A 12385-nucleotide genomic window follows, 5' to 3' on the forward strand; every position below is an offset into this window, starting at 1 on the left:
AAGAAATAAAATAACTAAGTAGAGCAGAAAAATGTAAGACCTTTATAATCCTCCTGTTACTTACTTGGTTCAGCTGAGATCAGTGATTGGTTGCCTTCACTGTGTTCACTTAAAACAGGCTTTTCTATTGTGTTCAACTTGTTCTCATCCTTCTCAACCTGGGTAGTATTCCCCAATGTATCAGTGGAAACAGAGTTCTCAACAACAGTTTCAGTAACTGAACAGTCAGAAGTGCTTTTGGGAGCAGCACTCAAAGCCAATTCCTGACTATCAAGTGAAGATAGTTCAGTAAAGTCACTTTCCATAGGTTCAAGTGTAATTTCCTTAAGCAGTTTTGGATTTTGATCATGATTTTCACTTAGCTTTTCAAACTCAGATGATACTGTTGAGTCGTTTTCTTGTTCTTTCTGAACATAAATAAATGCATACAAAAATTAGCATTTTTCAAAATAGGCTAGCATAATGAACTTTTTTAAGTTTAAATTCCTAAAGGAGAATATAAAAGTAAAAATATAATATCATTTTTATAATAAAGGTATAGGAAAGTATACAATTATACTACATTACTCTTATAGTTGTTTCCCAAGCATAAAGATATACTGTCTAATCAGATGCCTGAACAGTTTTTAAAAGGATAGGATGGTGAGGCTCCCATATTTACAAGGACTTCAGATGGTCTTCCATGATCTAAGTCAATTTTAGAATGAGAGAATTTCTTTATAAGTTTTATTTTATAAAAGTAAAGAGCCATATGACATTATGTTTATATATCTTCAGGAGCCATGCTCTCTCCTCTATATTGTAGAGAAGTAGCTAGTAACAAGAGCAAAAAATTAAAAACTTAATCAGATAACAATATAAAAATTATGAAAATCAATCACTGCCTTTACATCTGTTACTGTATAAATCTAAATCATGTTTATAATTATAACTCAAAATTACTGAAAGTCCTGAAATGCCTTGTGAATCAAAGGAATCAAAAGCTGTCTTCTTATATTTTTACTAGAGGCCTGGTGCATGAAATTCATGCACTCAGGGAAGCCCTAAACCCAGCCTGCGCTCTCTCACAGTCTAGAAGCCCATGGGGACATCCTTAGTGCCTCTGTGGAGACAGGAGAGGGTCCCACCACTGCCACTGTGCTCACCAACCATGAGCCCAGCTTCTGACTGAGCAGTGCTTCCCCTGTGGGAATGCACTGACCATCAAGGAACAGCTCCTGCATTAAGCATCTGCCCTCTGGTGGTCAGTGCGCATTATAGCGTCTGGTCGTTCTGCCATTCAGTCTGTTTGCATATTAGCCTTTTATTATATAGGTCTATTACCCAATACTAAGTCTTTGAAAATAGGTACTATATGCACTAAATATGATAATTCTTTACTTACAAAGTCTAGATAAGAGAAGCTTAAAGAAGTTAGCAAATAAATTTTTACTGATAAAATAAATCTGATAATTTTATAGACCAAGGGAAAAAGCAATTAAATGGACAGCACAAATAGTATTTGGCTAAAATAAAGAAAAATAACATAAAACATGTCTGAAAAAAATGTATACCAATGTACTAAGTAACAAGTGAAATCAAAGGAGGAACAAACTTAAACTTTTAAACTCATTCATAATATTTAAAATTTATTTCAATAACTGTATTAAATGCAAAAAAACATTTCATTTAAATCCTTTTTTAATTAAAAAAAAAATAGAAAAAGAAATCTTATGATAAAAGAATAAAGCTAGAAAAACATCATTTGGCTATGGGAAATTCATTTTTATCATAGCACAAATTACTTCATGTCCCATCCAAATACCTCTACTTACTGTCAGTTCTGCTGGTTTATACAAAGAAGTAGAATTATGAGAATCAGGTGAATTACTCCTAAGCCTTTTCTTTCTCTTCCTGGAAATCAGAGTGGGTTCCATTTTTGAATCAGAACATGTACCATTCTTGTTTCTGCTCCCCTCTTCAAGATGATCACAACCTCTACTTTCACTGTTAAGATCTTAAAAAACAAGAGTCATAAACATAAACAAAAAGTACTGAAAGAATTTCTTTTAGAAGAGCTTCAGAAACATCATCAAAATTGTTATACTATTTTCAAAACTAATGTAAAAAAGAAGTCCACTGTAAAATTCTCATACTGACATGAATGAGTATGATGAGATCTCTATTTCAAATTGCATACACAAAGTGAATATTCTTTGTACAACAAATATGAGGAGCTCTCTTCCACCATGCTATCGGCGTGAGTGGGACAGAGCCCATGCTAGCATGGAAGAGGCTCTTTTGTTTATTGCATCAGACTCGGCTCCCTGGTGGTCCTTGGGGATCAGGAAGTCCGGGCGTAACCTATGGGCGCTTGTCCGGGATCCCCAGGACCATGAGGGCCTCCAATCCGGGGAGGTGACTGGCCGCTGTGTGTGTGTGTCTGGGTCCTTGTATGAGCGCTCTGGAGGGACACGGGAACCCCTCGTGTCATTGGTGCCCAAATACGTCTGGCAGACACGCCATTAAGACCATGGGCCGGAGGATTCGGAAGACGTTCCGACCTCCTGGGAGGGCCCCTCACAGGCAGGAGAGATGTGGAATCCTCTCCTAGAGGGCCCCTCACATGCGGGAGAGGGATGGAAACCTCTCCCACGACGAGGCAAGCAGTGTGAGCCCATGCCTCACATGCGGGAAAGTGACAGGAGACTTTCCCAGGTCTGATTTTGGTGTCGGCGGGCGGCCAGGCGCCCCAGGATGGAGCCGGCAAAGTGTGGCCGGTGTGGTGGTGCGGGGACCCTGGCAGCGTTGGGTCAGAGGGGGGCTTCCGCGGGGCTCGGTCTGCACGTCAGAGCGCAGCTGGGTAGCGAGGGCCTCGCTCGGGGGCCAGGCACCTGGGTTAATTTTGCTGGCTGCCTGGAGAAGGGGTGACCCGGGCTCCCTCCCTGCCTCCTCGGGGGGCCGCCAGAGCAGCGTGGCTGGGGCGGCGGCGGCGGCAGCAGCCTAGCTCTGGGGGCCTGGGCCGGCGTGGCGGCATCGGGTCTGGGAGAAGAGGCCTCATGGGCAAATTTCTGTGCTCTTGAGAGAAGTGGACCTCTCCCAAGTCTGGTTTTAAGTTGAAATGTTGATGTTGGGTGCCCTCTTGTTGGTTGTTGTGATTTTCTGTGTTATGGAGGTTCGGAATGGTCAATGGCAGACTTGTTCTAGTGGGTGGCCAGCTTTCAATGTTGGAGGGCCACCAGTCGGCATGAGGCTGTTTGGTTTTGATTCCACAGTTGAAAGACTGTTCCCAGGAACCCTCTGTCTGTTTCTGTGTTGTTTGTATAACTAAAGGTTTCAGTTTGCTCTTGTTTGTAAATTTGCTACTCTCTCCCCCCAGAGCAGGTAGGAGGTGGGGGAGGAGAAACGCTTGGAGATTTAATGTGAAAACCACTCCCCAAGAAAGTTTTTATGCATCTCGAATTTCTGTGCTCATGTAAAGCGAAAAGGCCGGTTCAAAACGAGTGCGCATAGTTTTGGGCTGTGCTTAACCTCTTTTCTGTGTACAGAATGAGCTTTAAAAATGGTTGAGGTCGAGACCGGTTTGGCTCAATGGATAGAGCGTCAGCTTGGGGACTGAAGGTTCTTGAGTTCAATTCCGGTCAAGGGCATGTACCTTGGTTGCGGGCATATCCCCAATTGGGGGGTGTGCAAGAGGCAGCTGATCAATGACTCTCTCTCATCGATGTTTCTAACTCTCTCTCTCTCTCCCTTCCTTTCTGTACTAAATCAATAAAATATATATTTTTTAAAAATGGTTGAGATAAACTGGTTTCCCAAGGCATTGTAAGCAGCTTTTGAAATTTCACACCCTGCCGAAACTGGTGTGGCTCAGCAGTAGAGTTTCGGTCTGTGAACTGAAAGATCCCAGTTTCAATTCCAGGCATGTACATTGGTTGCAGGCACATCCCCTGTGGGGGGGGTGCAAGAGGCAGCTGGTCGATGTTTCTCTCTCATGGACGTTTCTAGCTCTCTATCTCTCTCCCTTCCTCTATAAAAAATCAATAAAATATATTATTTTTTTTAAAAGAAATTTCATGCCCTGAGGCAGGTAGTGGTAACAAGTTTACATATGAATGGCTGGGAGTCTTCAGCTAAAGAATGTGTTCATTCGCATTTGAATGGCTACACCCAAATTTCCCTGGCTAGTGATTCCACCGGGAGTAATTGCAGCTTCCTGGTGAAGCTGCCCAGATGGCCATGCTTACAATGTGTAGTCTTCCTTTGCTTCTTTCCTATTATTAATAACTAGCTAGTGACATTGGTATCAGCTAGGCAGAGCCATATAGCTACTTAAGTCCAATGGATTGTGATGGACCTATGAACAAAATTCAGTTTTTCTTTCCCTGACATTGTCATAAATGTGGTTTCTTATTCAAATTAAAATCGTAGTAAACTGCCTCTGGTGCAGAGAGGTCTAGGGGTGGCCACAGAGGGCAAGACTATTTGCTCTCCTGCAAAGAGATTATTCAGTGCTTTGTTTGAACTTCAGGAAAAAAAAAATTGAGATCTGAAAAAATGTGTGACCAGATCTGTTGCTGAAACTTCTCCCTAAGCAAGCAGGATGGAAGAGAAGGAAGAGACATAGGAAAGTAAAGTTTTAATTCGCCTCATAGAATTGATGGCAGGCTGAACTGTATTACATGTGTTAAAAATAAGCAGTAATGATAAACAAAAACAAAAAAAAATTTAAATAAATATGAGGAAAATACATAAAAAGGTAATATTCATTAGCAACCAAAGCAAAACAACACCACCATGTTTTTACCTTTTGCTATAACTGCATTCAACTGTACAACCAAAAAGGATGAAGGGGGGGAGGGGGTCCTTAATAAAATGTGGAAAATTCATGCCTCATTGTAATTTTAGAAATTAGTTGTCTTTTTAAAATATAAGATATACTGTATGTAGATAGACATAGACTAGCAGCTCTGCACACAAATCTGTGTGCCCGTAGCTCTGTTCCCGCTGCCCAGAGGCTCTCCACGGACCAGAGGCCCATCTGCAGCCAGGCATGGAATGTTTGCCTGGTCGCCACGGCAACAAAGCAAGCATTCCACCAGGCTTCTCAGCTCACCCCCCCTCAATGGCTGTCCCCCCACCTCCACCCCGGGGCTGGGAGGCTCCGGAGGGTTGAGAGGACTGGGTGCCGCCATCTTGTGGCTATTGGCACCACCATCTTTGTGACAAAGTGATGGTTAATTTGCATATCACCCTTTTATTAGATAGGGTATATAAATAGATACATAGATATTGAAAAGGGACAATAATTTGAAAGAGAACCGATCACTGTTCTTTTAAAAGGAGCCAAAATACCTTTCTTCAGCATCTGGCTGTGATACATAATCATTCCCAACAATATCAATTTGCTTTACAGTTAATTTCTTCTTTTAAAAAATCAAGACCCTGCCATTTGAAATCTCCAATAAATCTACTACCCTCCAGAGAAAGAAGTGCTCCCTTTTTCCAGTCAAGAAGGCATTCTTTTGAAACCCATGGCAATTATTTTTTTAAAGGCTTAATATTTCAATTATCAAATATATGTATTGTACAAAAATACCTTCCAATAGATTCTAACTAACTGAAGGTTATCCTGAATTGTTTTGCTTTCTGGATCTATATCAAACTCAAATACAAACTCAGTTTATGCACAGCAAATCCCAAGCAGCTTCCTTGAATTCATAACAGACTTCATGTCACACCAACTAGCCTGACCTCTCCATTCATTCAAAGTTCCATCAATACTACAAGTTATTCTTGCTCCTATCTAGCTTCATAGACACCTAATGACTAACAGTCATAATACCTTTGTTGTTGCTTAAAACACAGGCTCTGGAACAGGATTGAGGGCAAAAACTACAAGACAGTCAATAATCTTCTAATTTTCAAAAAAAAAAAATGCTCTTTGCTCCCTTCCCCAGGAAAACAAAACCCCCCCCACCACCAAATCATCAACACAGTATTTTGAAAAGCACATTAACTTTGTAAACTATAAAAGTAGTTTACACAGGAATTTTCCTTTAACAACCTTACTATTTGCACATCTCCCGAAACTATCTCATGGAAAACAGAAATAAATGTATTAAATTGAGACACATTTTGTAAAAATAGGATGCTACTTGCATAATAAATACAACTTAACTTGCAAATATTACTAGCATATAAAGTCAAAGAGATGAAAAATTCCTGTAAACAAAAAATATTTAATAGTTTATTGTATTATTTTCTTAAAAATAATTTCCACAAGAAAAACTTAATTTGCTACAAAAGAATGGTAAACGTGGGCTATAATTCAAAATTTCCATTAATTCATGGCCTTCTTTAAACAACTGGTATGAGACACGGTAATCAATAGTTATCAAAATATGGTAATTTTTAATAACAATTCAATACCTAATTTTCTTTCTTTAAATAGTTTTTATTCACTTCAGAGAGGAAGGGAGAGGGAGAGAGAGAGAAATATCAATGAGAGAGAATCATTAATCAGCTGCCTCTTGCACTCCCCCTACCAGGGTATAGACCCCACAACCCAGGCATATACCCTGTCCAGGAATTGAACCGTGATCTCCTGGTTCATAGGTTGACCCTCAACAACTGAGCTACATTGGACAGGCAATACCTAATTTTCTTAAAATCACTTTACCTATGAGGAGAACCTTTAGGAATACTAAGAAAGTATAAAGCATTTCTTTTATCATTCATTGTTTTCCTTGCTGTAAATGTAAATTTTCACTGTGACTTTGGAGTATGTAGGGCACCAATCAGAAAGCAAAATTCAACGTCCTATTCTACCTAGAAAAGCAGGGGAATGTGAGAGCTTAATGGTGTCTTGATAATATCTAAACTGAGCCCATTTGTACAAATACTGATATTTGATAACAAAGGTAATTATTGCTGGGAAAGCACAATTCATAAGAAATGTCTTTTATTATATGCAGACAGTTAGTGACTAATTCAAAGATTATAAATATAGAGTCACATGTTTTCTATATAGACTGCCCTCATAAGAGTTGCAGCTGGTGTCTTGTATACATCAAAGTTATTAATGTAGTGTCCTTTTAATTTTGTCTCTTTTATGAAAAAGCTAATTAAAAATGTGTAAACAGCTGTGTTTTAAAGGAACTATAAAGAAATTTTGTGGTGTCATTACAAGACCATCTTTTCTTGTGAATAACTTAAAAATAATCCTATATAATAAAAGCCTACATGGCATCCCGCAATGCCCTTGCACAGTCATCACAAGATGGCCACCACGACATCACAGGATAGCTGCCACAGGATGGCTGCCACAAATGACCACCACAAGATGACTGGCATGGAAGGGCAGTTGGGGGCAACCAGGCCTGCAGGGGAGGGCAGCTGAGGGCGATCGGGCCAGCAGGAGAGGGCAGTTAAGGGAGATAGGCCAGCAGAGCAATTGGGGGCAATCAGGCGGGAGAAGAGCAGTTAGGAATCAATCAGGCCAGCAGGGGAGCGGTTAGGGGGCAATCAGGCAGGAAGACAGGCAGGTGAGTGGTTAGGAGCCAGCAGTCCCAGATTGTGAGAGGGATGTCCGACTGCCAGCTTAGGACTGGGCCTGGGACTTAAACAGGCAGTCAGACATCTCCCAAGGGGTCCTAGATTAGAGAGGGTGCAGGCCGGGCTGAGGGACACCCAACCCTGTGCATGAATTTTGTACACCAGGCCTCTAATTTAGAAAATAAGATACCTCAGAGAAACTAAGATGGCGGCATAGGGTAGACACCCGAATGCAGCCTACCACAACAAATTTGAATTTAGAACTGGAAAACAGAGGAGGCATTTCCCTGCAGCACCGGACGGCTAGCTGAGAGGAGGCTCTGCCATCTGGGAAGGAGAGAGAAGGCACGCTGACCCTCAGAAACTGTGAAGGTACGGAGAACTGTGCACGCGAAAAGGCGCTGGCTTAATCCCGGTGCGCAGAGAGGGCGGGCCGGGCTGAGTTTGCTACTGGCGACTCCCGGTGCGCTGAGAGAGCGGACATATAACACACGGCTGGCTTTCTTGTTCGAGAGGAAAACAGAATCACCCTATTACTCTGATAGACGGCCCCAGTCGTGAGAGGCCAGACTATTATGCAGCGGGCAGAGATTTCTCAGAAGTGTGTGAAGCCAGGGGCCATTACTGCGGGACTTGGGGAGGAGCCAACTGGAAAACAAAGCTTGTCTGCACCAACCCGAGACTCTGCCCCATCCAAGCTGAGCACAGAAGCTATCCCAGAGGCTGGCTTTCTCTAAGGAGGGACTGGCCAGAATCCAAAGCTTGTCTGGCCTTTACCAAAGAGGTGCATGCACCTGCAACCAATCTTGCGAGACTCACAGCGAACAGGACTTTTCTAAGGCGAGACTGACAGGGAACCAAAGATTGTCTGCACCACCCCAAGACTCCACCCCATCCAAGCGGAGTACAGAAGCCCTCCTAGCTGAGACATTGCTGATCCTCACAGCCAATTGGCTTGGAGATCAACGCTTCCCAGTGATACCAACAATAAGCAAGGCTTAACAACAAGACTGCACACACAGCCCACAAAGGGCTACACCAAGACTGTCCACCGCAGGTAACTGGGAAAGCTGTGCTAGTGGGCTCTACCAGAACACCTAGCACACAAAACTATTCCATCAAATCAGGAAAACAACTAAAATGCAGACAAGAGGCAGGACACAAAGGAAGGAGATGGAAGAAAAGAAAAGAATGGACATTGAGTTCAAAACTACAGTTATAAGGCTTTTCAAGAATATCCTAAAAAAGGCCGATAAAATAAATGAGACCTATGAGGATATGAAAAGGGATCAACTAGAAATAAAAAGGGATCAACTAGAAATAAAGAAAACATTGTCTGAAATAAAAAATATTACACAGAGTCCTAAAAACAGACTGGAAGATCGCAAGAATCAAGACAAAGATTTAGAACACAAAGAGCCAGAGGACACTCCCCTGCAGAAGCAAGAAGATAAGAGAATCCAGAAAGTTGAAGATAGTGTAAGAAACCTCTGGGACAATTTCAAGTGAACCAACATCAGAATTATGGGGATCCCAGAAGAAGAGAGAGAGAGCAAGATACCAAAAGAATACTGGAAGAAATAGTGACAGAAAACTTCCCCCACCTGGGGAAAGAATTAGACTTACAAGTCCAGGAAGCCCGCAGAACCCCAAACAAAAGGAATCCAAAGAGGACCACACCAAGACACACCACAATTAAAATTCCAAGAGCAAAAGACAGAGAATATTAAAAGCAGCAAGAGAAAAGCAGGTAGTTACCTATAAAGGAGCACCCATACGATTGTCAGCTGATTTCTCAACAGAAACCATGCAGGCCAGACGGGAGTGGCAAGAAATATTCAAGGTGATGAATAGCAAGAACCTACAGCCAAAAATATTCTACCCACAAAGCTATCACTCAGAATCGAAGGCCAGATAAAGAGCTTCACAACTAAAAAAAGAGCTAAAGGAGTTCATCACCGCCAAACCAGAATTATATGAATTGCTGAAGGGGGTTATTTAGGAAGAGGAAGAAGATAAAAATAGAAATTATGAACAACAAATACGTAACTATCAACAAGTGAAACTAAAAACCAAGGGAATTAAAAAATCTGATGAACAATATTAACTAGTGAACATAATAGAATTAGAGGTATGGAAGGGGAGTGAAATGACGATTCTCGGGGACAAGGGGAGTGAGCGCGGGAAGAGACTGAACAAAAACTGTGCTCCTGTGAATGAGGACAATGGGGGATGGGGAAAGGACAGAGAGTAGGGTGGGAGCCTGGTGGAAGGGAGCAATTGAGGGAGAGGGGGGAAGAGGAACACATTTGTAATAATCTGAACAATAAAGATTTATTTAAATAAAAAAAAAGATACCTCACTAATTTGAGCTAGCAATAATCCAAGAGATCCATGAAGATGTTAGTTTCACATCTGACTAATGTAGTAAATTACTCTTGTGAAAATTTTTGAAAATTATTTTAAATTCTTAAAAGAGAGACAAAAAATTAGTTAATTTATTAACCCTACATATCAAGAGGCCTACAAAGTATTTTCAATAGTCTGGAATGTATTTACCTTTGAAAATGCTAATAATGGCTTGTATTGGCATCTTCCTAACATTGAGAGAAATTCTAATGAATAAAATATATATTTCATAGGAGAATAAATATTAATAATGTGAAGCTAATAATAATAATAATAATAATAATAATATAGTTAGCAGTAGTAACAATCCCAAATATATCCATGAAAACAACACTCAGAAATAGCCAGACTAACATTATAAATTTATAGGCATATGCCCAGCCCCAACAACAACATAATCAAATTAACTTTTGGATTTAATAAATAGATCAAGAAATATGTACTACAGGATACAAATTGTAAATTTAGCTATTTTCTTTGGGTTGCTAAAATAATCTCCCTTTACTTTCACATATCCTTCAAACATAAAATTGAATAAAGTTATCCATAAATTTTAAAATTATTACAAATGCACCCTGGCTATTGTGGCTCATTTGGTCGGAGCGTCATCCTGAAAGTGGTGGGCTCAATTCCCAGTCAGTCTCACATATGGGAGGCAACTCATAAATGTTTCTCTCTCACAGTGATATCACAGTCTCGCTCTTGCTCCCTCTTAAAGTCAATTTTTAAAAATTATTACAAATGCAGTACACAAAAATTTAGATAACAACAGTTTTTAAAGTTAAACAAACCTTTAGACTGAGTATCAGACACTACAAGAGAAATGCCATCATTACCTTTTCTCTTTTCTTTGATCTGTGTAGCCCGCCTTGAACAATTCTTATCTACTGTCTTATTTGGTTGAGAACCCCTGAAAAACAAAATAATAATATACTCAATTCTTTCCAACCCAAATAAATTTTGAAGCTAGCTGGCATATATTCACGACAAAAGACATTTATAAATGTGATTTATAAATACAGTCCCACATAGAAGAGTACATGATCTGAATAGTAAAAAAATAATGAACTAAAATTTGAGAAATTAATTCTCATCCCTGTTCTACGTTTAAATTCTCCATGTTTCTTGGGGGAACAGAACACAAGACACCCACACCATAGAATTCTGCATATGCAAAATGAGCAACAGAATAATATAGGCATTAAATACATTAAATTGATTTAAAAAGTAAAAATTTCATGAACACAAGATACTGATAACCACATCTATGTGTATTTTAAAAACTTATAAGTTGAAGGTAATGTAATTGTTAATATGTTTCAAGCATGGATCATACATCAAAGTACAAAATAAAGTTTGGAGTGTAGTAACAAATTTTACCTATTAAGGAAATAATTTAAATACAAGGTACCAGTTAAATACATAAAATATAAAATTTTTGAAAAACAAGTTTTGGAGGTATTTGAAATATCATACCTCAATATCACATTTTCAATAATGGATAAATTAACCAAACAAAAATCTAACACAGAAACATTGGAATAGAAACATACTTCAGATCAAATGGAACAGACATGCATTTGAACATACCTTCCACCAGCACGAAAATATACTCTTTTCAAGTGCATATGAAACATCCACCAGAATAAATCATAGACATGCCACAAACAATCTTAGCAAATTTAAGAAAACTGAAATCAAACCAACTACCTATTCCAATCACAATATGATAAATCAAGAAATCAATAATGGAGGAAAGCTGAAAATTTCAAATATATGGAGATACTAGAGGCCAGGTGCACAAATTCATATCTGGGTTGGTGCCTTGGCCTGGCCGGCAATCGAGGTCTATCGGGGTCCAGTCAGGGGGAGGGACTATGGAAGGTTGGCCAGCCAGCCTCCCAGTCAGGGCCATCAATCAGAGAGACCAGCCAGCCGGGGGGAGGAACCATGGGAGGCTGGCCTGCTGGCCCTCCCATCAGGGCTAGGGGGAGGGACTGTGGGAGGTTGGCCCATCCCAATCGGGACCAATGGGGGGGCCAGCAATGGTGAGAGGCCACAGGAGGCCAGCTGGGGGGAAGGGCAGTGGGAGGTTGGCCAGCCGAGGTGGGAGAAGCCCCAGAAGGTTGGCAGGCCAGCCCTCCCCAATGGGGCCAATTGGGGGGGGCCAGCCAGCAATGGGGAAGGGCCAGCCAGCAATGGGGAGGGGCCAGCCAGCAATGGGGAGGGGCCGAGGGGGGTTGCTTGTGGGAGCACACTGACCACCAAGGCAGCGGTCATAATGGTAACTTAGGCATACACACACACACTAGAGGCCTGGTGCACAAAATGTGTGTATGGGGGAGGGTCCACGCCCAGCCTTCACCCTCTCAAATCCAGGACTCCTCAAGGGACATCCCTCTAACGATCCTGGACTTCTGGTTCCTAACCTCTAGCCTGC

At 41.0% G+C, this 12385-nt stretch overlaps 1 protein-coding gene across 9 annotated transcripts in view; it reads right to left on the bottom strand.

Annotated features, from left to right (window-relative positions):
• Positions 1 to 12385, bottom strand: part of SENP7 (SUMO specific peptidase 7) — a 143378-nt gene that overhangs the window by 37215 nt on the left and 93778 nt on the right. For all 9 annotated transcript variants that reach the window (XM_084875444.1, XM_084875449.1, XM_084875450.1 and 6 more), the window contains 3 exons: positions 10782 to 10855; positions 1815 to 1996; positions 65 to 407 (listed from right to left, as the gene is read on the bottom strand). In XM_084875444.1, the coding sequence (XP_084731570.1) occupies positions 65 to 407; positions 1815 to 1996; positions 10782 to 10855 (599 nt within the window). The remainder of the gene's footprint in view (positions 1 to 64; positions 408 to 1814; positions 1997 to 10781; positions 10856 to 12385) is intronic.

Source organism: Pipistrellus hanaki (genome assembly GCF_964339955.1).
Source record: "Pipistrellus hanaki genome assembly, chromosome: 2".
Taxonomy (NCBI): domain Eukaryota; kingdom Metazoa; phylum Chordata; class Mammalia; order Chiroptera; family Vespertilionidae; genus Pipistrellus; species Pipistrellus hanaki.